Source organism: Oncorhynchus tshawytscha, linkage group LG26 (genome assembly GCF_018296145.1).
Source record: "Oncorhynchus tshawytscha isolate Ot180627B linkage group LG26, Otsh_v2.0, whole genome shotgun sequence".
Taxonomy (NCBI): Eukaryota; Metazoa; Chordata; class Actinopteri; order Salmoniformes; family Salmonidae; genus Oncorhynchus; species Oncorhynchus tshawytscha.
The window spans coordinates 24,420,638-24,444,708 of NC_056454.1; the positions used below are offsets into that span (position 1 = coordinate 24,420,638).

Here is a 24,071-nt window from a genome sequence, read left to right on the forward strand (position 1 = left end):
CTGGGCATGCTCCTGATGAGTTGGCGGATGGTCTCCTGAGGGATCTCCTCCCAGACCTGGACTAAAGCATCCGCCAACTCCTGGACAGTCTGTGGTGCAACGTGGCGTTGGTGGATGGAGTGAGACATGATGTCCCAGATGTGCTCAATTGGATTCAGGTCTGGGGAACGGGCGGGCCAGTCCATAGCATCAATGCCTTCCTCTTGCAGGAACTGCTGACACACTCCAGCCACATGAGGTCTAGCGTTGTCTTGCATTAGGAGGAACCCAGGGCCAACCGCACCAGCATATGGTCTCACAAGGGGTCTGAAGATCTCATCTCGGTACCTAAAGGCAGTCAGGCTACCTCTGGCGAGCACATGGAGGACTGTGCGGTCCCCCAAAGAAATGCCACACCACACCATGGCTGACCCACCGCCAAACCGGTCATGCTGGAGGATGTTGCAGGCAGCAGAACGTTCTCCACGGCGTCTCCAGACTGTCACGTCTGTCACATGTGCTCAGTGTGAACCTGCTTTCATCTGTGAAGAGCACAGGGCGCCAGTGGCGAATTTGCCAATCTTGGTGTTCTCTGGCAAATGCCAAATGTCCTGCACGGTGTTGGGCTGTAAGCACAACCCCCACCTGTCGACGTCGGGCCCTCATACCACCCTCATGGAGTCTGTTTCTGACCGTTTGAGCAGACACATGCACATTTGTGGCCTGCTGGAGGTAATTTTGCAGGGCTCTGGCAGTGCTCCTCCTTGCACAAAGGCGGAGGTAGCGGACCTGCTGCTGGGTTGTTGCCCTCCTATGGCCTCCTCCACGTCTCCTGATGTACTGGCCTGTCTCCTGGTAGCGCCACCATGCTCTGGACAATACGCTGACAGACACAGCAAACCTTCTTGCCACAGCTCGCATTGATGTCCCATCCTGGATGAGCTGCACTACCTGAGCCACTTGGTGGGTTGTAGACTCCGTCTCATGCTACCACTAGAGTGAAAGCACCTCCAGCATTCAAAAGTGACCAAAACATCAGCCAGGAAGCATAGGAACTGAGAAGTGGTCTGTGGTCACCACCTGCAGAACCACTAATTATTTGGGTGTGTCTTGCTAATTGCCTATAATTTCCACCTGTTGTCCATTCCATTTGCACAACAGGATGTGAAATTTATTGTCAATCAGTGTTGCTTCCTAAGTGGATAGTTTGATTTCACAGAAATGTGATTGACTTGGAGTTACATTGTGTTGTTTAAGTAATCCCTTTATTTGAGCAGTGTATATACTGTATATATATATATATATATATACACACACACAGACACTACCGTTCAAAGGTTTGAGGTCATTCAGAAATGTCCTTGTTTTTGAAAGAAAAGCAATATTTTGTCAATTTAAAACAACATCAAATAGGCGTGCAGAGCTCCCCCCATTGTCTTAGACTCTAAGGAAGTGAACACTATATTAAATGCCATAATAAATTATATTAAATGACAAATGCTTGTTCAATGATACATTCTAATCATCCCTCTGTCTAAGATGACCTCTGTCACAATGATTATATTTGTATTTTTTATTTTAGTTAAATAAAGGTTAACTAGGCAAGTCCGTTAAGAACATTCTTATTTACAATGACGGCCTTAACGATTTACTCTAACGATTTACTCTTTACAAGAGTCGATACAGTTAATACATATACTTTTTTTGAGACCATTAAAAACGTCATTAAATGATTGATTTACCTGTGGCATTCCATCCGTATGCAGTCATGCCGTGGGTAGCTCAGCCTAATCATCGTTCCAAATCAACCTTGCTGAGCTTTTTTGGGCATGGTTTCAACTAGAGTAAATGGGTATATTGTATTCTTGTTCACAAAGATAAAGGTTTCAAGTTAAGCAATACTATGGACTAAAAGCTGCAAAATAAGGAGCTCTCTATACATTTTAGTCACAAGTTTTATAGATATAGTTGTATCCATAGCCTACTATTATTTTAATGGGCATGTGTGTCTGATTGTTTAATATCTATCAATGTAGCTATATATTGTACACAGAGCGCCAGGCACACCCCTACTGATAATAGGTTATCTGTGTGTTACAGTAATCAAAGGCGTGCCCTTACGTCTATTGACGCACCCAATCTAAGCAACATAATAAATAATCTGTTTTGCTCTATGAATTCCACAAGTGTCATGGAATGTAACCCATACAAATTAATGTAAGTGTCAAAATCAAATCAAATTTGATTTGTCACATACACATGGTTAGCAGATGTTAATGCGAGTGTAGCGAAATGCTTGTGCTTCTAGATCCGACAATGCAGTAATAATCCAACAAGTAATCTAACTAACAAAAAAACTATTGTCTTATACACAGTGTAAGGGGATAAAGAATATGTACATAAAGATATATGAATGAGTGATGGTACAGAGCAGCATAGGCAAGATACAGTAGATGGTATCGAGTACAGTATATACATATGAGATGAGTATGTAAACAAAGTGGCATAGTTAAAGTGGCTAGTGATACATGTATTACATAAGGATGCAGTAGATGATATAGAGTACAGTATATGCGTATACATATGAGATGAATAATGTAGGGTATGTAAACATTATATTAGGTAGCATTGTTTAAAGTGGCTAGTGATATATTTTACATCATTTCCCATCAATTCCCATTATTAAAGTGGCTGGAGTTGAGTCAGTGTGTTGGCAGCAGCCACTCAATGTTAGTGGTGGCTGTTTAACAGTCTGATGGCCTTGAGATAGAAGCTGTTTTTCAGTTTCTCGGTCCCAGCTTTGATGCACCTGTACTGACCTCGCCTTCTGGATCATAGCGGGGTGAACAGGCAGTGGCTCGGGTGGTTGTTGTCCTTGATGATCTTTATGGCCTTCCTGTAACATCGGGTGGTGTAGGTGTCCTGGAGGGCAGGTAGTTTGCCCCCGGTGATGCGTTGTGCAGACCTCACTACCCTCTGGAGAGCCTTACGGTTGTGGGCGGAGCAGTTGCCGTACCAGGCGATGATACAGCCCGCCAGGATGCTCTCGATTGTGCATCTGTAGAAGTTTGAGTGCTTTTGGTGACAAGCCGAATTTCTTCAGCCTCCTGAGGTTGAAGAGGCGCTGCTGCGCCTTCTTCACGATGCTGTCTGTGTGAGTGGACCAATTCAGTTTGTCTGTGATGTGTATGCCGAGGAACTTAAAACTTACTACCCTCTCCACTACTGTTCCATCGATGTGGATAGCGGGGTGTTCCCTCTGCTGTTTCCTGAAGTCCACAATCATCTCCTTAGTTTTGTTGACGTTGAGTGTGAGGTTATTTTCCTGACACCACACTCCGAGGGCCCTCACCTCCTCCCTGTAGGCCGTCTCGTCGTTGTTGGTAATCAAGCCTACCACTGTTGTGTCGTCCGCAAACTTGATGACTGAGTTGGAGGCGTGCGTGGCCACGCAGTCGTGGGCGAACAGGAAGTACAGGAGAGGGCTCAGAACGCACCCTTGTGGGGCCCCAGTGTTGAGGATCAGCGGGGTGGAGATGTTGTTGCCTACCCTCACCACCTGGGGGCGGCCCGTCAGGAAGTCCAGTACCCAGTTGCACAGGGCGGGGTCGAGACCCAGGGTCTCGAGCTTGATGACGAGCTTGGAGGGTACTATGGTGTTGAATGCCGAGCTGTAGTCGATGAACAGCATTCTCACATAGGTATTCCTCTTGTCCAGATGGGTTAGGGCAGTGTGCAGTGTGGTTGAGATTGCATCGTCTGTGGACCTATTTGGGCGGTAAGCAAATTGGAGTGGGTCTAGGGTGTCAGGTAGGGTGGAGGTGATATGGTCCTTGACTAGTCTCTCAAAGCACTTCATGATGACGGAAGTGAGTGCTACGGGGCGGTAGTCGTTTAGCTCAGTTACCTTAGCTTTCTTGGGAACAGGAACAATGGTGGCCCTCTTGAAGCATGTGGGAACAGCAGACTGGTATAGGGATTGATTGAATATGTCCGTGAACACACCGGCCAGTTGGTCTGCGCATGCTCTGAGGGCGCGGCTGGGGATGCTGTCTGGGCCTGCAGCCTTGCGAGGGTTAACACGTTTAAATGTTTTACTCACCTTGGCTGCAGTGAAGGAGAGTCCGCATGTTTTCGTTGCAGGCCGTGTCAGTAGCACTGTATTGTCCTCAAAGCGGGCAAAAAAGTTACCTGGGAGCAAGACATCCTGGTCCGTGACTGGGCTGGTTTTCTTCTTGTAGTCCGTGATTGACTGTAGACCCTGCCACATACCTCTTGTGTCTGAGCCGTTGAATTGAGATTCTACTTTGTCTCTATACTGACGCTGAGCTTGTTTGATAGCCTTGCGGAGGGAATAGCTGCACTGTTTGTATTCGGTCATGTTACCAGTCACCTTTCCCTGATTAAAAGCAGTGGTTCGCGCTTTCCGTTTCATGCGAATGCTGCCATCAATCCACGGTTTCTGGTTAGGGAATGTTTTAATCGTTGCTATGGGAACGACATCTTCAACGCACGTTCTAATGAACTCGCACACCGAATCAGCGTATTCGTCAATGTTGTTATCTGACGCAATACGAAACATATCCCAGTCCACGTGATGGAAGCAGAGTGTGGCGGTAGTTTTGTGCTAACAAAAATAAGGAGTTAAATATATGTCCAAAAAAACAAAAATATTTCCTGAGATTTCTTTTATCTCCTAGATTTAGGTCAGACACTTCAAAACCTTATTCCTTGTGATTTATTTTTTGACTGTCTTTTTTTGCCGTTTATAAATGCGTTATTCAAAGCGTTTCTATGGGCTAAAGGCCATAGATTGTATTAACTGGATCATCATACTGTACATCTACTATGTGCTTTAAATCTAAATATTCCACTAATAATAACTTAAAATCTATACATTGTTGGCAGATGTATACAAATACATCTGCCAACAATGTATAGATTGTAAGTTATTATTAGTGGAATATTTAGATTTAGATATGTCCTGGCAGTTTCATGATCAAATGCATCTCTTGAGAGACTATGATCTATGTTTAAGATACTATCCAAGAATCACATTTGAAAAGGTGGATGTGAGAGTGTTAGCCACTTCCTGGTTTGTATAGTTTGATCATCTGTTGGAACAGTGAAGTGGGACATGGAAAATCCCTGCGTGTCCAGTATTGTTGAGGGAACTGTCATTAGAACATAAAATTCCCTCTCTCTGCCCAGACAAGCCTGTTTGTGCAATCCTGGGGACAACTTCAGCATACATTGAGTAGTTCGATATATAAGGGCCATAAAAAAAAGATCATAGAGAAAATGTCTCTACAGAGGCATAATAAAAGTATGTAACAAAGTAAAAGTTATTTGACTTATGCATTTAATTCACATGAAGAAATCTGTTTTAAGTCCATCTTCCCAGAACAAGTTGGGAATCACTGCCTACTGGGCACAGACATCAGTTCAACATCTAGTTTTGATTTTCATTTGGTTGAGTTGTCAACTAACGTGAATTCAATGTGAAATAAATATAGCATGTCACCACGTCATTTAGGTTCAAAGTTGGGTGAAAAAAAGACTAAATTCCTTAACGTTGATTACTTTTTTCAAATCCAATCCATTTTCCATGATTCAAAGTCATCTCGTAGAATTTCTTTGTTGAAATGACGGTGGATACAGCGTTGATTCAACCAGTTTTTGCCCGGTGGGTGATTTTCATTGACACCACCAATGATGGATTGTGTCTGTCTAAATTAGGGCTGTTGCATAGGCCTACAGACACAATACCAGCATTGGCAAATAACGCTAATGCAATGGCAAAGTAAAGTAGCATAACAACAATGTATGAAGGTTGAAGGTTCTGAAAATTAAGAGGCATTCCTCCTCTTTAGTGTGACACAGGGCCTAAAAGAAGATCTGAAAAGACAGAAATTACATCCCTGCTGCTGTTGACCAAAACAATGAGGCACCAGGAGTTGACATTACATTTCAATGAAACATGGTGAAGCCCCAAAATTGCCCTCGCTGGAAGCCTGTGTTTCGGACATAAGGAAGTGGATGGCCACAAACTTTCTACTATTAAACTCGGACAAAACAGAGATGCTTGTTCTAGCTCCCAAGAAACAAAGAGATCTTTTGTTGAATCTGACAATTAATCTTGATGGTTGTACAGTCGTCTCAAATAAAACTGTGAAGGACCTCGGCGTTACTCTGGACCCTGATCTCTCTTTTGACGAACATATCTAGACTGTTTCAAGGACAGCTTTTTTTCCATCTACGTAACATTGCAAAAATCTGCAATATTCTGTCCAAAAATAATGCTGAAAAATTATTCCATGCTTTTGTCACTGCTAAGTTAGACTACTGCAATGCTCTACTTTCTGGTTACCCGGATAAAGCACTAAATAAACTTCAGGTAGTGCTAAATACGGCTGCTTGAATCCTGACTAGAACGCAAAAATGTGATCATATTACTCCAGTGCTAGCCTCCCTACACTGGCTTCCTGTTAAGGCAAGGGCTGATTTCAAGGTTTTACTGCTAACCTACAAAGCATTACATGGGCTTGCTCATACCTATCTTTCCGATTTGGTCCTGCCGTACATACCTACACGTACGTTATGGTCACAAGACGCAGGCCTCCTAATTGTCCCTAGAATTTCTAAGCACACAGCTGGAAGCAGGGCTTTCTGCTATAGAGCTCAATTTTTATGGAATGGTCTGCCTACCCATGTGAGAGACGCAGACTCGGTCTCAACCTTTAAGTCTTTATTGAAGACTCATCTCTTCAGTAGGTCCTATGATTGAGTGTAGTCTGGCCCAAGAGCTTGAAGGTGAATGGAAAGGCACTGGAGCAACGAATCGCCATTGCTGTCTCTGCCTGGCCGGTTCCCCTCTCTCCACTGGGATTCTCTGCCTCTAACCATATTACAGGGGCTGAGTCACTGGCTTACTGGTGATCTTCCATGCTGTCCCTAGGAGGGGTGCGTTACTCCCTAGGAGGGGTGGGTTGAGTCACTGACGTGGTCTTCCTGTCTGGGTTGCCCCCCCCCTTGGATTGTGCCGTGGCGGAGATCTTTGTGGGCTATACTCGGCCTTGTCTCAGGATGGTAAGTTGGTGGTTGAAGATATCCCTCTAGTGGTGTGGGGGCTGTGCTTTGGCAAAGTGGGTGGGGTTATATCCTGCCTGTGTGGCCCTGTCCGGGGGTATCATCAGATGGGGCCACAGTGCCTCCTGACCGTTCCTGTCTCAGCCTCCAGTATGTATGCTTCAGTAGTTTATGTGTCGGGGGGCTAGGGTTAGTCTGTTATATCTGGAGTATTTCTCCTGTCTTATCTGGTGTCCTGTGTGAATTTAAGTATGCTCTCTCTAATGCTCTCTTTCTCTTTATTTCTTTCTCTCTCTCAGAGGACCTAAGCCCTAGGACCATGCCTCAGGACTACCTGGCATGATGACTCCTTGCTGTCCCCAGTCCACCTGGCCGTGCTGCTGCTCCTGCTGCTATGGAACCCTGATCTGTTCACCGGACGTGCTACCTGTCCCAGACATTCTGTTTTCAACTCTCTAGAGACAGCAGGAGGGGTAGAGATACTCTCAATGATCGTCTATGAAAAGCCAACTGACATTTACTCCTGAGGTGCTGACCTGTTGCACCCTCGACAACTACTGTCATTATTATTATTCGACCATGTTGGTCATTTATGAATATTTGAACATCTTGGCCATGTTCTATTATAATCTCCACCCAGCACAGCCAGAAGAGGACTGGCCACCCCTCATAGCCTGGTTCCTCTCTAGGTTTCTTCCTAGGTTTTGGCCTTTCTAGGGAGTTTTTCCTAGCCACCGTGCTTCTACACCTGCATTGCTTGCTGTTTGGGGTTTTAGGCTGGGTTTCTGTACAGCACTTTGTGGCATCAGCTGATGTAAGAAGGGCTATATAAATACATTTTTATTTGATTTTGATTTTGATTTGACACTGCATTCTCGGAGTGCACGTCCTGGTAATCCGTCTGGCCCTGTGGCCTTGTGTATGTTGACCTGTTTAAAATGGTCTTACTCACATCGGCTACAGTGAGCGCGATCACACAGTCGTCCAGAACAGCTGGTGCTCTCATGCATGCTTTGGTGTTGCTTGCCTCGAAATGTGCATAGAAGTAATTTAGCTCATCTGGTAAGCTTGTGTCGCTGGGCAGCTCGCGGCTGAGCTTCCCTTTGTAGACTGTAGTAGTTTGCAAGCCCTGCCACATCCGACGAGCGTCGGAGTCGGTGTAGAACGATTCAATCTTAGTCCTGTATTTACTCTTTGGCTGTTGCCAGGATGGGAAAGATTGATGGGGGTGGGGGCCACAAAAAAACGGAACTCATCATGAGGGGCCAAAGTGGCTCTGTGGTCTGGTCATGGGACTTGCAACCGCTTATTCGACAATTCTTACTACAAGTTTAGATAACTGGCCGCTCAACAGCAAAAATGTTTTAATGATATGAGCTAATTGAAATACTTCTGATGCACTAGCAAATGTATAAATTGCACCTTGTGCATTCTATTATTCTAACTTTCAACAGTAAGTTGCGAACCCGACTGAGTTCCTAAATATTTCTACACACACACACACACACACACACACACACACACACACACACACACACACACACACACACACACACACACACACACACACACACACACACACACACACACACACACGCAGTGCAATCAGAAAGTATTCAGACCCCTTGACTTTTTCCACATTTTATTACGTTACAGCCTTATTCTAAAATGGATTAAATAAAATGTTGCAAATGTATAACAAATAAAAAATTGAAATATTCAGACCTTTTACTCAGTACTTTGTTGAAGCACCTTTGGCAGCGATTACAGCCTCGAGTCTTATTGGGTATGATGCTTCAAGCTTGACACACCTGTGTTTGGGGAGTTTCTCCCATTCTTCCCTCATCTCAAGCTCTGTCAGGTTGGATGGGGAGCATCGCTGCACAGCTATTTTCAGGCCTCTCCAGAGTTGTTCAATCGGGTTCAAGTCTGGGATCTGGCTGGACCACTCAAGGACATTCAGAGACTTGTCCCGAAGCCACTCCTGCGTTGTCTTGGCTGTGTGCTTAGAGTTGTTGTCCTGTTGGAAAGTGAACCTTCGCCCCAGTCTGAGGTCCTGAGCTCTCTGACTAGTCTCCCAGTCCCTGTCACTGAAAAACATCCCCACAGCATGATGCTACCACCACCATGCTTCACCATAGGGATGGTGTCGGATTTTCTCCAGACGTGACTCTTGGCTTTCAGGCGAAGAGTTCAATCTTGGTTTCATCAGACCAGAGAATCTTGTTTCTCATGGTCTGAGAGTCCTTTACTCCAAGTGGGCTGTCATGTGCCTTTTACTGAGGAGTGGCTTCTGTCTGGCCACTACCATAAAGGCCTGATTGGTGGAGTGCTGCAGAGATGGTTGTCAATCTGGAAGGTACTCCCATCTCCACAGAGGAACTCTGGAGCTCTGTCAGAGTGACCATCTGGTTCTTGGTCACCTCCCAGACCAAGACCCTTCTCCCCCAGTTTGGCTGGTCAGCCAGCTCTAGGAAGAGTGTTGGTGGTTCCAAATTTCTTCCATTTAAGAATGATGGAGGCCACTGTGTTCTTGGGGATCTTCAATGCTGCAGAAATGTTTTGTTACCCTTTTCCAGATCTGTGCTTCGACACCATCCTGTCTAGGAGCTCTACGGACAATTCCTTCGACCTCATGGCTTGGTTTTTGCTCTGACATGCACTGTGTGTGCCTTTCCAAATCCTGTCAAATAAGTTTATTAATTACCAGACTCATAAATTTCAGCCCAAATAAATTCTGCAGAGAGTTCACATCTCAACATCAACTGTTCAGAGGAGACTACGTGAATCAGGCCTTCATGGTCGAATTGTTGTAAAGAAACCACTACTAAAGGACACCAAGAAGAAGAAGATACTTTATTGGGCCAAGAAACATGAGCAACAGACATTATACGAGTGGAAATCCATCCTTTCGTCTGATGAGTCCAAATGAAAGATTTTTGGTTCCAACCGACGTGTCTTTGTGAGACACAGAGTAGGTGAACGGATGATCTCTGCATGTGTGGTTCCCACCGTGGAGCATGGAGGAGGTATGATGGTGTGGGGGTGCTTTGCTGGTGACACTGTCTGTAATTTATTTAGAATTCAAGGCACAACTAACCAGCATGGCTAACACAGAATTCTGTGGCAATACGCCATCCCATCTGGTTTGCGCTTAAGATGACCTGGCCTCCATAATTACCCAACCTCAACCCAATTGAGATGGTTTGGGATGAGTGGGACCACAGAGTGAAGGAAAAGCAGCCAACAAGTGCTCATTATATGTGGTAACTCCTTCAAGACTGTTGGAAATGCATTTCAGCTGAAGCTAGTTGAAAGAATGCCAAGAGTGTGCAAAGCTATCATCAAGGCAAAGAAAGGGTGGCTACTTTGAAGAATCTAAATTATAAAATATATTTTCATTTGTTTAACACTTTTTTGGTTTATACATGATTCCACATGTGTTATTTCATAGTTTTGATGTCTTCACCATTATTCCACAATGTAGAAAATAGTAAAAACAAAGAAAATCCCTTGAATGAGTAGGTGTTTCCAAACTCTTGACTGGTACTACACACAGAGAAAGTTATTTTTGGTGCCGTCCCCATGGCCACCAGTTGCCCATCGCTGAAATACAGCAACAAATAAATCACACTGTGAATGGGGGATGGTAGTAAGTGACAGGTGTAATGGTTTGTGCCAAGAACTGCAACTCTGCTGGGGGGATGCAACTGAATAATAGGAAGGTGTTCCTCATGTTTGGTATGCTCATTCCCTGTCAATAATGTTGGGTACAGATAGGATATTTGTTGTTTTCATTTGGTTTGAACGTGCAGAGATCTGATCTGCTCAGGGCGTGTCACAACTTTGTCTCACACATCAAAAGTGTATTGCGTTAAAAACATGAAATGATAATTGTTGGAAACTGGCCCTAAACTGTCAATACTATCACTCATCAACCTAGATAAATTCAAAGTTTCACCAGAAATAATCCTCTCTGATCCCATATCATAATATGCACCAGTGACAAAGAGTAAGGATTTTCAGTAGTTCTGCTATCAATCATAGTAGTTCTATGGCAAGGAAACTTTTGGGTAAGTGATTTGGTGTCATGAAGGCTTTTGACTGAAGGCTAAATATATATACAGTATATATATACATTTTATTGACTGATCTCTCAGCCTTTATCTATAAACCTTATAATAACAATCTGTCACTTTATGGGAGTATTAAATTGAGGGCCAGCATTTACAGTTGGTAATTCTAGCCTACTGTTTGTTTGTCTCATTCCTTACCTTGTAGAATTAGGGAAGGTTCTCATTCTCTGTCTCTGTCAGGATGCTACCTACAGTTCTTGCAGATTGTTTGTTGTGACTTAAGTGTCTGAGTGCAATGAGGTGCTATAAGCATGTAAGATTACGTGATACCGATAGTATCTGCATCTTGCCTATGCCGTTCTGTACCATCACTCATTCATATATCTTTATGTACATATTATTTATCCCTTTACACTTGTGTGTATAAGGTAGTAGTTTTGGAATTGTTAGGTTAGATTACTCGTTGGTTATTACTGCATTGTCGGAACTAGAAGCACAAGCATTTCGTTACACTCGCATTAACATCTGCTAACCATGTGTATGTGACAAATACATTTTATTTGATCTTTCATAACGTACCCAAATCAAAAACCATGGACTTGAGGCCTCCAGAGTGGCGCAGCGGTCAAAGGCAATTGGCTCAGGGGAGGGTTTGGCCAGGGGGGGGGGGGCTTTACTTGGCTCATCGTGCTCTAGCGACTCCTTGGGCGGGCCAGGCGCTTGCAGGCTGACTTCAGTCGTCAGTTGAACGGTGTTTAGTCCCAAGGTCCTTAGCTTAGTGATGAGTTTTCAGGGCACTATGGTGTTGAACACTGAGCTGTAGTCAATGAATATTCTCTGTAGTCAATAAATATTGTATTCTCACATAGGTGTTCCTTTTGTCCAGGTGTGAAAGGCCCGTGTGGAGTGCAATAGAGATTGCATCATCTGTGGATCTGTTGGGGCGGTATACAAATAGGAGTGAGTCCAGGGTTTCTGGGATAATGGTGTTGATGTGAGCCATGACCAGCCGTTCAAAGCACTTAATGGCTACAGACCTGAGTGCTATGGGTCTGTAGTCATTTAAGCAGGTTACCTTGGTGTTCTTGGGCACATGGACTATGGTGGTCTGCTTGAAACATGTTGGTATTACAGACTCAGACAGGGAGATGTTGAAAATGTCAGTGAAGACACTTGCCAGTTGGTCAGCATATGCTCGGAGTACACGTCCCGGAAATCCATCTGGCCGCGGCCTTACGGATGTTGACCTGTTTTAAAGGTCTTACTCACATCGGCTATGGAGAGCGTGATCACACAGTCGTCCTGAACAGTTGATGCTCTCATGCATGTTTCCAAGTTACTTGCCTCGAAGCGAGCGTAGAAGTAATTTAGCTAGTCTGTTAGGCTCGTGTCTAGAGGTCGACCGACTATGATTTTTCAACGCCGATATCGATTATTGGAGGACCAAAAAAGCCGATTCCGATTAATCGCCCGATTACATTTTTTAAAAATGTATTTATTTGTAATAATGACAAGTACAAAAATACTGAATGAACACATTTATTTTAACTTAATATAATACATCAATCAAATCAATTTAGCCTCAAATAAATAATGAAACATATTCAATTTGGTTTAAATAATGCAAAAACAAATTGTTGGAGGAGAAAGTAAAAGTGCAATATGTACCATGTAAAAAAGCTAAAGTTTAAGTTCCTTGCTCAGGACATGAGAACTTATGAAAGCTGGTGGTTCCTTTTAACATGAGTCTTCAATATTCCCAGGTAAGACGTTTTAGGTTGAGGTTATTATAGGAATTATAGGAATTCTCTCTGTACAATTTGTATTTCATATACCTTTGACTTTTGGATGTTCTTATAGGCACTTTAGTATTGCGAGTGTAACAGTATAGCTTCCGTCCCTCTCCTCGCCCCTACCACATCGACAACAGCCACCCTCAAAGCATCGTTACCCATCGCTCCACAAAAGCCACGGCCCTTGCAGAGCAAGGGTAACAACTACTCCAAGTCTCAGAGCGAGTGACTTTGAAACGCTATTAGCGCGCACCCCGCTAACTAGCTAGCCATTTCACATCGGTTACACTCGCCTAATCTCGGGAGTTGATAGGCTTGAAGTCATAAACGGCTCAATGCTTGAAGCACAGCAAAGAGCTGCTGGCAAACTCACGAAAGTGCTGTTTGAATGAATGCTTACAAGCCTGCTGCTGCCTGCCATCGCTCAGTCAGACTGCCTCTATCAAATATCAAATCCTAGACTTAATTATAACATAATAACACACAGAAATACTATACTTCTGTGTATTAATTTTAAGAAAGGCATTGATGTTTATGGTTAGGTACATTCGTGCAACGATTATGCTTTTTTCTCAAATCCGCTTTTGTTAAATCATCCCTGTTTGGCAAGTTGGCTGTCTTTGTTAGGAAGAAATAGTCTTCACAGTTCGCAATGAGCCAGGCGGCCCAAACTGCTGCACATACCCTGACTCTGTTGCGCAGAATGCAAGAGAAGTAACACAATTTCCCTAGTTAACAGAAATTAATGTTTGCAGGCAATATTAACTAAATATGCAGGTTTAAAAATATATACTTGTGTATTGATTTTAAGAAAGGCATTCATGTTTATGGTTAGGTACACATTGGTGCAACGACAGTGATTTTTCGCGAATGCGCTTGTTAAATCACCCGTTTGGCGAAGTAGGTTATGATTCAATGATAAATTAACAGGCACCACATCGATTATATGCAACGCAGGACAAGCTAGATAAACTAGTAATATCATCAACTATGTGTAGTTAACTGGTGATTATGTTAAGATTGTTTTTTACAAGATACGTTTAATGCTAGCTAGCACCTTACCTTGGCTCCTTGCTGCACTCGCATAACAGGTAGTCAGCCTGCCACGCAGTCTCCTCGTGAAGTGCAATGTAATCGGCCATGATTGGTGTCCAAAAATGCAGATTACGATTGTTATGAAAACTTGAAATCGGCCCTAATTAATCGGTCATTCTGATTAATCGGTCGACCTCTACTCGTGTCAACTGGCAGCTCGCGGCTGTGCTTCCCTTTGTAGTCTGTAATAGTTTGCAAGCCCTGCCACATCTGTTGAGGTTTGAAGCCATTGTAGTACGATTCGATCTTTGTCCTGTATTGACGCTTTTCCTGTTTGATGGTTCGTCGGAGGGCATAGCGGGATTTCTTATAAGCTTCCGGGTTAGAGTCCAGCTCCTTGAAAGTGGTAGCTCTACCCTTTAATCCATGGCTTCTGGTTGGGGTATGTACGTACAGTCACTGTGGTGACGACGTCATTGATGCACTTATTGATTAAGTCAGTGACTGATGTTGTGTACTCCTCAATGCCATTGGAAAACTCCCGTAACATTTTCCAGCCTGATGCAAAAATTACACAGATACAGTACAAAGATGAGTCCTCTATCTATCTCTATGTGAAGGTCATGCGAGATGGAGCTTGAATCTGATAATGGTGGAAATAAGTATGTTAAACTAATGTAGGAAAGTTAACTTCTAGTGAAGGTATTACCCGGTTGAATCTGGTAGGAGTTCGTTTTCTGGGAGAATTGGGTCCCGATTTGGTGGATCCGTGGGAAGTATCCAAAATGATAAAGAAAGCCTTGAGTAAAGTACAGTCAGTGAAAATCACAAGGGCTGGGCTTGTGCTGATTTTGTGTGTTTATGCTGATCAGAAGGATAATTTTCTGGGCCTCAAAATTGAGTTAATGATTATGCTATGTCATGTATTGACCTACGGAGTAGTGTGGGTGCCTGTCAAAGGAGTAAGTTCTGGAGTGTCTGAGAATGTTGACATTAACATGCTAAAGAAAATTCCTGGAGTGGTCGACATTCGTAGGATGAATCGTTTGGTCAATGGAAGGAAGGAGAACTCTGCCTCTGCAATGCAGTACTGCAAGGCAAATGCAGCATTTAATTGGAAATGTACTTCTGGTGTACCAAAATGCTGTCGGTGTGAACGAGGCGTAAAGAGGCAGGCACATAGGACAAATGTGCTAAATGTTAAATGACACATTTCTCGAGGTAGGAATATTAAAATCTGGCATGTATGATAGACATCTTTGCAATATAAAAGTCATATTCCTATTAATTTATAGGGTAGTGAGAGTGACTTTATCACAGTGCATTGTCATACTAGCCATATTTCTGCCTGCTAGAGCCCCAATAGCTCAGATACACAGGAAAACATTAAATGACCCAGGGAATCAACAGGACATCACAAAAACATATTACATTCAAAATGGGTGAACCTTTCCTTTTAACATCCGAGGAGCTACATGGATGACTGACTCGTGCAACCAATTTTGTGAATTTAATCCCCGTCCAGTTAGAGGCGACAAACATTTTTGCATGTAGCTCGCCAATAAATCCAACGAATAATAAGATGAAGACACGATCAAAGATTTTATAACGAAACCAAGATAGACCACATCTTGACGTTTCCAATGGGAACGAATTAGTCATAGTGGACTGAACAAGCAAGGAGGTGGGCAGGGCCATGCACACGTTAGCGATAACCTATTGGCGCGTTGTAGTACACGTCTCCATATTTCGTTAGGGAACGCCTACTATGAATTCCCTTGTGCAGTAACTCAATTCGGATTTGCACTCCCAAACAGCGAAATTTAAAATTTGCAAAGAATAACACTTCATAACAAGTGTATTGAGATCAAATGTTTCATCGATTAAAAAATTTGCAGTGTCGGCCAAAATCCATCTCGTTCCCTCTTCTCCCACTACGCGTTAGTAGGCACCTCTCACTACCATATTTGCTTGTGAGTGGAAACGCCAACCGGTTGCTTCACATTTATACATCCAGTGAAATATCTGTCTTGTTGTTCTATCTTTGACATGATGACGCGAAGCAGGAAGTGTGTGCTGTTTTGATTGACGGAATATGGTTGAATAAGGATGAACTGAAACAAAATTGTTGATTTATATAAAACAAAAATACATTTCTCTTTGCTTTGAAGGTAAGGTCATAGTCTCAAGTCTGAACCCTCAAATTCCTTTGCAGCATCATAGCAAACATACTAGCTTACCTAGCTTAATTTCTAACGTTAACTAGCCGACTAAAAAGTTACAGCAGCTAGTTAACGTTACCTCCAAGCTACAAACGAATGGGTTATCTACACTGTACAAAGATTAGGAACCATGAATGTATTCATAGATGCCAAGGGAAGCCAGGCTAAAAATGCATATAACAATACATATTTTGTCTCTCTGTGTTTCATAATTGTCCTTCAATTCGCAGAATTCGCTGAATGTATCTCACCGGAAAAAAAGCATCCGAGCAAACTAAACAGCGAACATCTGTCTCCCTACGTGTATGCCATCTGTCTGATGCTGTCTGGTCTAAACTCTCACTCGAGTATGACATTGTTGCTGCCCAAACTTGATTGGAATGCAACGGAAGCCAGCGAGCATGATCGGACATTTTTTTTTATATATATATTTTTTTTTATCAGCGTTAATTAAGCTAAACTGAGCCAGTTCAACTGTGAATGGTCCTGGCTCACCCCAAAAAAGTGTCAAGGAAAGCCAGCTTGGATTTTGCCATCCCTCACATCAAATCGCATTGAGATCATTGACAAAACAACTTGAATTGTTGCATCCCGTTGTGTTGTAGCCCTTTGGTGGCTAGATTGCTTGCTAAAATTGGCCCTTTCCTAAATTATCCATGGATGGCGATAGGGAGTTGGTCTTGTGGTTTTACTTAATTCTCCATACTAGACAATGATTATAATGACGATTCTGATGAAACCATTAATTCATGCATTGTTGTGCCCTGGCCTGAGAGGATGGACATTCAGCATGTAACAGGCTAATGTTAACCAGCTAAAGTTGTCCATGAATGGAATTAGGCTTGCAAGTAAGCATTTTAGCCAGGTAGCCTAGGACAACAAAAAATAAACACATGTACTGTATGGCTGAGTGATAGACTGTTTCGTCAACATGAAAGAAAGGAGGATGGCATTGGTGTTTCTCTACAAGTAGGGTGAGTCAACATATTTTCTACTTGCGTTCACGCATACTCATGCAGCCACATTTTATTTTGCTTACGTTGATTGCAATAAATTGTTTTTGGTATCTTTTAGTTGTCACTGTATTAGACTAAGCAGAGGTGATGGAATGGTGGAGGCAGCTGCTGTTTTCTTTGCGACTTGCGGTAACTCACTGTGGTTCTAAATCAATAGTTCTTTAGTGATCCGTAAAATCTGGAAACATTAACTTGCTTGACCATGCTGTTGGTCATGTAACTGTCTGTTACATGTAATAAACTCAGAAAAAAAAAACTTACTCTCACTGTCAACTGCGTTTATTTTCCGCAAACTTAACATGTGTAAATATTTGTATGAACATAACAAGATTCAACAACTGACATAAACTGAACAAGTTCCACAGACATGTGACTAACATAAATTGAATAATGTGTCCCTGAACAAAGGGGGAGTCAAAATCAAAAGTAACAGTCAGTATCTGGTGTGGCCACCAGCTGCATTACTTACTGCAGTGCATCTCCTCCTCATGGACTGCACCAGATTTGCTGGTTCTTGCTGTGAGATGTTACCCCACTCTTCCACAAAGGTACCTGCAAGTTCCCGGACATTTCTGGGGTGAATGGCCCTAGCCCTCACCCTCCGATCCAACAGGTTTCAGATGTGCTCAATGGGATTGAGATCAGGGCTCTTCGCTAGCCATGGCAGAGTACTGACATTCCTGTCTTGCAGGAAATCACGCACAGAACGAGCAGTATGGCTGGTGGCATTGTCATGCTGGAGGGTCATGTAAGGATGAGCCTGCAGGAAGGGTACCACCATGAGGGAGAAGGATGTCTTCCCTGTAACGCACAGTGCTGAGATTGCTTGCAATGACAACAAGCTCAGTCCGATGATGCTGTGACACACCACCCCAGACCATGACGGACCCTCCACCTCCAAGTCAATCCCACTCCAGAGTACAGGCCTCGGTGTAACGCTCATTCCTTGAACGATAAACACGAATCCAACCATCACCCCATGCGCACAAAACCGAGACTCGTCAGTGAAGATCACTTTTTGCCAGTCCTGTCTGGTCCAGCAACGGTGGGTTGGTGCCCATAGGTGACGTTGTTGCCGCTGATGTCTGGTGAAGACCTGCCTTACAACAGGCCTACAAGCCCTCAGTCCAGCCTCCCTCAGCCTATTGCGGACAGTCTGAGCACTGATGGGGGGATTGTGCGTTCCTGGTGTAACTCGGGCAGTTGTTGCCATCCTGTACCTGTCCCGCAGGTGTGATGTTCGGATGTACCAATCCTGTGCAGGTGTTGTTACACGTGGTCTGCCACTGCAAGGATGATCAGCTGTCCGTCCTGTCTCCCTGTAGCGCTGTCTTAGGCGTCTCACAGTATGGACATTGCAATTTATTGCCCAGGCCACATCTGCAGTTCCTCATGCCTCCTTGCAGCATGCCTAAGGCACGTTCACGCAGATGAGCAGGGATCCTGGGCATCTTTCTTTTGGTGTCTTTCAGAGAAAGGCCTCTTTAGTGTCCAAAGTTTTCATAACTGTAACCTTAATTGCCTACCGTCTGTAAGCTGTTAGTGTCTTAATGACCGTTCCACAGGTGCATGTTCATTAATTGTTTATGGTTCATTGAACAAGCATGGGAAACAGTGTTTAAACCCTTTACAAGAAGAGCTGTGAAGTTATTTAGATTTTTATGAAGTATCTTTGAAAGACAGGGTCCTGAAAAGGGGACATTTCTTTTTTTGCTGAGTTTATGATTGATGGACAAAACTGGACAGAGGTTGCTATCCGATTTTGTGATAAAACAAAGGTGTCTTTGAATTTATTTTACCACTGTGTCTAATTGTTTCAGCCTTTAGGCCTAAATATCACTGTCGCAAGGCATATGAATTAACAGGTTATAAGAGCAAACAACGCAATTGTCACTACACAGGTTGTAATATGGCCTTCTCTTCTGGCTTCCCCAGTGATTTTACCACCACTGTTAGGAACACCTACTCTTTCCATGACATATACCGACCAGGTGAAAGCTATGATCCTCTATTGATGTCACTTGTTAAATCCACTTCAATCCTTGTAGATTGACAGGTTAAATAATGATTTTTAAGCCTTGAGATAATTGAGACATGGATTGTGTGTGTGCCATTCAGACGGTGAATAGGTTAGACAAAAATTTGAGTTCTGGGCCTCCCGGGTGGCGCAGTGGTCTCAGGCACTGCATCGCAGTGCTAGCTGTGCCACCAGAGCCCGTCCCTGTCGCAGCTGGCCGCGAGGCCCATGGGGCGGTGCACAATTGGCCCAGCGTCGTCCGGGTTAGGGAGGGTTTGGCCGGCAGGAATATCCTTGTCTCATCGCACACTAGCGACTCCTGTGGCGGGCCGGGCGCAGTGCACGCTGACTAGGTCGCCAGGTGTACGGTGTTTCCTCCGACACATTGGTGCGGCTGGCTTCCAGGTTGGATGTGCGTTGTGTCAAGAAGCGGTGCGGCTTGGTTGGGTTGTGTTTCGGAGGATGCATAGCTCTCGTCCTTCGCCTCTCCCGAGTCAGTACGGGAGTTGTAGCGATGAGACAAGACTGGATACCACGAAATTGGAGAGAAAAAGGGGTTTTAAAAAAAGAAAAGATTTGAGTTCCTTTGAACGGTAGTAGGTCCCATTGCAGTTCTTGAGTGTATCAAGAACTGCGATGCTGCTGGGTTTTTCACGCTCAACCGTTTCCTGTGTGTATCAAGATTTTTTCATTTGTAATTTTTTTAACCTTTTATTTAACTAGGCAAGTCAGTTAAGAACAAATTCTTATTTTCAATGATGGCCTAGGAACAGTGGGTTAACTGCCTGTTCAGGGGCAGAGCGACAGATTTGTACCTTGTCAGCTCAGGAGTTTGAACTTGCAACCTTCCGGTTACTAGTCCAACTCTCTAACCACTAGGCTACCCTGCCGCCCCTAAGAATGGTCCACCACCCAAAGGACATCCAGCAAGCTTGACTCAACTGTGGGAAGCATTGGAGTCAACAGGCCAGCATCCCTGTGGAACGCTTTCGACACCGAGAGTCAATGCTTCAACAAATTGTGTTTGTTCTGAGGGCAAAAGGGGGTGAAACTCAATATTAGGAAGGTGTTCCTAACGTTTTGTACACTCAGTGTATGCGGCAAGATGATATCTCGACTAGCTAGCTTGCAACCGCTTATTCATAAGATCATCTTTCGATAAGCTTCATTACCAAAGTGTATGATATAGTAATTAGATTGAGTCCTAGGCTAGTCTGAGCAGATTGTGTTGTTGTAGCTAGCCATTGTAATTGATATATTTTTCATTATTTACACAGGTGCATGGTTGCTCTACATGTGAAACGCCTGTATGAGTGACGCACACAACCACAGCACTCCACCACCATGGGCCAGCGAAGGAGGGGGGCGGTTGCCCATGCTCCCCCAGCAAACAGACACCATGACGGGCTCACAGTAGCTCCCCAGGCCCCAACCAGGAAACACAACATTTGCATGGTGTCAGACTTCTTCTACCCCAATATGGGAGGGGTGGAGAGCCACATCTACCAGCTATCCCAGTGTCTGATCGAGAAGGGCCACAAGGTGGTGATCGCCACCCACACCTACGGCTGTAGGAAGGGGGTCCGCTACCTGACCAATGGGCTCAAGGTCTACTACCTGCCCCTGCAGGTGATGTACAACCAGTCCACCGTCACCACCTGCTTCCACAGCCTGCCACTTCTGCGCTGTGTGTTCGTCAGGGAACGCATCACCGTGGTGCACGCCCACAGCTCCTTCTCCGCTATGGGACACGATGCACTGTTCCACGCCAAGACCATGGGCCTCAACACGGTGGGTAACCATGGGCCTCAACACAGTGGGTAGCAGTCTAGCAGAGAGGGTGTTGTGGGTGATGAAACTAAGCCTACCTTTGACCAAACGTAGTGCACTATAGGAATAGGGTGCCATTGCAGACTCAACCTACGGCAAGGCGGTAACATATCACATTCCTGAAATAGCTTTTTATGTGTCCATCTAGTATAAATAACTAAAGGTTGTTTTCTGTTTACAGGTGTTCACTGACCACTCCCTCTTTGGTTTTGCTGACGTCAGCTCGGTGCTGACCAATAAGCTGCTGGCTGTGTCTCTGTGCGATACCAATCACATTGTGTGCGTGTCATACACCAGTAAGGAGAACACAGTGCTCAGGGCAGGCCTCGACCCCGAGATTGTTTCTGTCATCCCCAATGCCGTCGACCCCAGAGACTTCACCCCCGACCCCTCCCAACGGCATGACGACAGGATCACCATCGTTGTGATCAGCCGTCTCGTCTACCGCAAAGGTAGGGTGGGGTGAGACTATACTGTATATAATGTAGCAAAAACTTGATCTACGTAATTTATTATTACATACAGTTCCTGTAGGTATGATTGTAGGAGTGTGAAGTGTCATTTCCTGCTCTTTCCCTTTTTTAAGGAATAGATCTTCTGGGAAGGATCATCCCAGAGCTCTGTCTGAAACATCCAGATGTACATTTCTTGATTGGTGGAGAGGGACCAAAGAGAATCGTGTTGGAGGAAGTGAGAGAGAAATACCAACTACACGACAGGTACAATTATACAGTGTTGTATGTGTGTGGTTGTATGTGTTTATATGTACTGCATGTGTCTGATTTGCTTCTCTCTCTCCCAAGGGTGCATCTCCTGGGGGCCCTGGAGCATAAGGATGTGCGTGGGGTGTTGGTCCAGGGACATATCTTTCTCAACACCTCCCTGACTGAGGCCTTCTGCATGGCCATAGTGGAGGGAGCCAGCTGTGGACTACAGGTGGGTTCATCCCTTATCACAACACAAGCCAGGTACAGTATACGTTAGCTGGTGCACTGTGAGATAAAGTGGTTGATACCTGGAACTGGTTGGGTGTAAGTCAGGGATTGTCTAATGAGAAGCAGTGGTGGATTGAGTGGGTGTTTGTCCATTAAGATGAATGGGGCAACGAGGTGAACTTTGTACATGTGTGGGTGTTTAGATGTATAGTATGCTTGTAATGTGAGGGAGTTTGAGATCTGATCATTTTGTGTGTGTGTGCGTGTAGGTGGTAAGTACGCGTGTTGGAGGGATCCCAGAGGTTCTGCCAGAGCATCTGATCACCCTGTGCGAGCCAACCGTGCATTCTCTGTGTGCCGGCCTGGAGAGTGTCATCGCTAGGCAACTATCGGGCCGCGTTGCCTCCCCCGCCACCATCCACGCCCACGTCCGCACCCTGTACACCTGGAGGAACGTCGCAGAGAGAACAGAGAAGGTAGGCTCATTCATGCTTACATACTCTCTATTTTATTATGTTTCATAAATCTACACTGTGATACACTTTCATAATACCTTTCATTGACTCCGACTGAGATACTGATGAGGTCTAATTCATTGATACTAACTCTCTCTGTTCTGTCAGGTATATGATTGCGTCGCTGGGAAGGAGGTTCTTCCTCTGGACAGACGGCTGCTCAGACTGAGGGCCCACTGTGGCCCCGTGGCAGGCTCCATCTTTGCCCTCTTTGCTGTTCTCGACTTCCTCTTCCTGCTCCTCCTCCGCTGGCTCCTCCCAGACCGCCTCATAGATATTGCCATGGACGCCACGGGCCCTCAGGGGTTGTGGAGGCGGGGCTTGGGTGATAGGAAAGGAACTCGCTCTAAAAGTGCCGTCTTGACAAAGGAGGAGTCAAGTGGTCACAAGACCAAGCTCTGATCACAACTCCAAGCAGGCACAAATCCTTATCCTCAATTGTTATATAACTCCTGAAAATACAATGTTTTTTTGTTTTTTACTTGATATCTTGGCGGTGTGTTTTCAATAGGATTGTTTGTTTTTTTAAATTATTTTTTTGTTTTGTTTTCCTCTATATATTTAATGTATTATTTCTTAAACGTTATATGATTAAAAGGATCAATACTTTGTAGTTATGTATCTTTTGTAATGTTATTTCTTTGTTATTTTAAAAAATTCTTCTGAGTGGCAGAATCAAATCAAAATTTTTTTGTCACATGCGCCGAATACAACCGGTGTAGACCTTACCGTGAAATGCTTACTTACAAGCCCTTAACCAACAATGCAGTTTTAAGAAAATAAGAGTTAAGAAAATATTTGCTAAATAAACTAAAGTTTTAAAAAAAGTAACACAATAAAATAACAACTAGGCTATGTACAGGGGGTACCGATACCGAGTCAATGTGTGGGGTTCAGGTTAGTCGAGGTAATATGTACATGTAGGTAGGGGTAAAGTGACTGCATAGATAATAAAGTGGGGGGGGGGTCAATGCAAATAGTCCAGGTAGCCATTTGCTTAGTTGTTCAGCAGTCTTATGGCTTGGGGGTAGAAGCTGTTCAGAAGCCTTTTGGACTTGGTGCTCCGGTACTGCTTGCCGTGCGGTAGTGGAGAGAACAGTCTAGCAAACAAATAAATTCATAAAAAATCCTACAATGTGATTTTTCTGGATTTTTTTTTTCTCATTTTGTCTGTCATAGTTGAAGTGTACCTATGATGAAAATTACAGGCCTCATCTTTTTAAGTGGGAGAACTTGCACAATTGGTGGCTGACTAACTACTTTTTTTGCCCCACTGTATATAGGAACAAAAACAACACAGTTTTCACTGTAAACAGCTGACCAGACAAAACGCATAGCTGAAAGGGGAGGAGATGTGGCTGGCATTCCTTTATTTCAAGTCTAAGGATAGGGCACCATTCACACATCATTAGGGGTGTAGACTGGGTAATGCACATCTATTGTTGCCACTATAGAACACATTTACTGCCTAAAGAGTTTTTTTTTATTTAACCAGGCAAGTCAGTTAAAAACAAATTCTTATTTACAATGACGGCCTACCCTGGCCAAACCCTAACCTGGACAA

The 24,071-nt window shown here is 44.1% G+C and overlaps 2 protein-coding genes across 5 annotated transcripts in view; both read left to right on the forward strand.

Annotated features, from left to right (window-relative positions):
* The window catches only part of LOC112225406 (CD276 antigen), a 30,672-nt gene extending 23,252 nt beyond the window's left edge, over positions 1-7,420 (forward strand). Inside the window, exon 5 of the mRNA XM_042306346.1 lies at positions 7,368-7,420. Within this exon, the coding sequence (XP_042162280.1) occupies positions 7,368-7,411 (44 nt within the window). The 3' untranslated portion in view covers positions 7,412-7,420. The remainder of the gene's footprint in view (positions 1-7,367) is intronic.
* Positions 7,421-15,994: 8,574 nt separating this feature from the next.
* Positions 15,995-23,120, forward strand: LOC112225407 (phosphatidylinositol N-acetylglucosaminyltransferase subunit A). 4 transcript variants are annotated; one of them, XM_024389354.2, is made up of 8 exons: positions 16,001-16,143; positions 16,425-17,168; positions 20,505-21,018; positions 21,239-21,509; positions 21,644-21,776; positions 21,861-21,993; positions 22,262-22,468; positions 22,616-23,120. In XM_024389354.2, exons 3-8 carry the CDS (start codon positions 20,572-20,574, stop codon positions 22,907-22,909), a joined length of 1,485 nt encoding a protein of 494 aa, XP_024245122.1. In that variant the 5' UTR covers positions 16,001-16,143; positions 16,425-17,168; positions 20,505-20,571; the 3' UTR covers positions 22,910-23,120. The 4 variants fall into 4 exon arrangements, with proteins under 4 accessions (XP_024245124.1, XP_024245122.1, XP_042162279.1 ...); XM_042306345.1 differs by having other exon boundaries at positions 21,650-21,776; XM_024389356.2 differs by lacking the exon at positions 16,425-17,168 and having other exon boundaries at positions 15,995-16,143.
* The last annotated feature ends 951 nt before the right edge of the window (positions 23,121-24,071 follow it).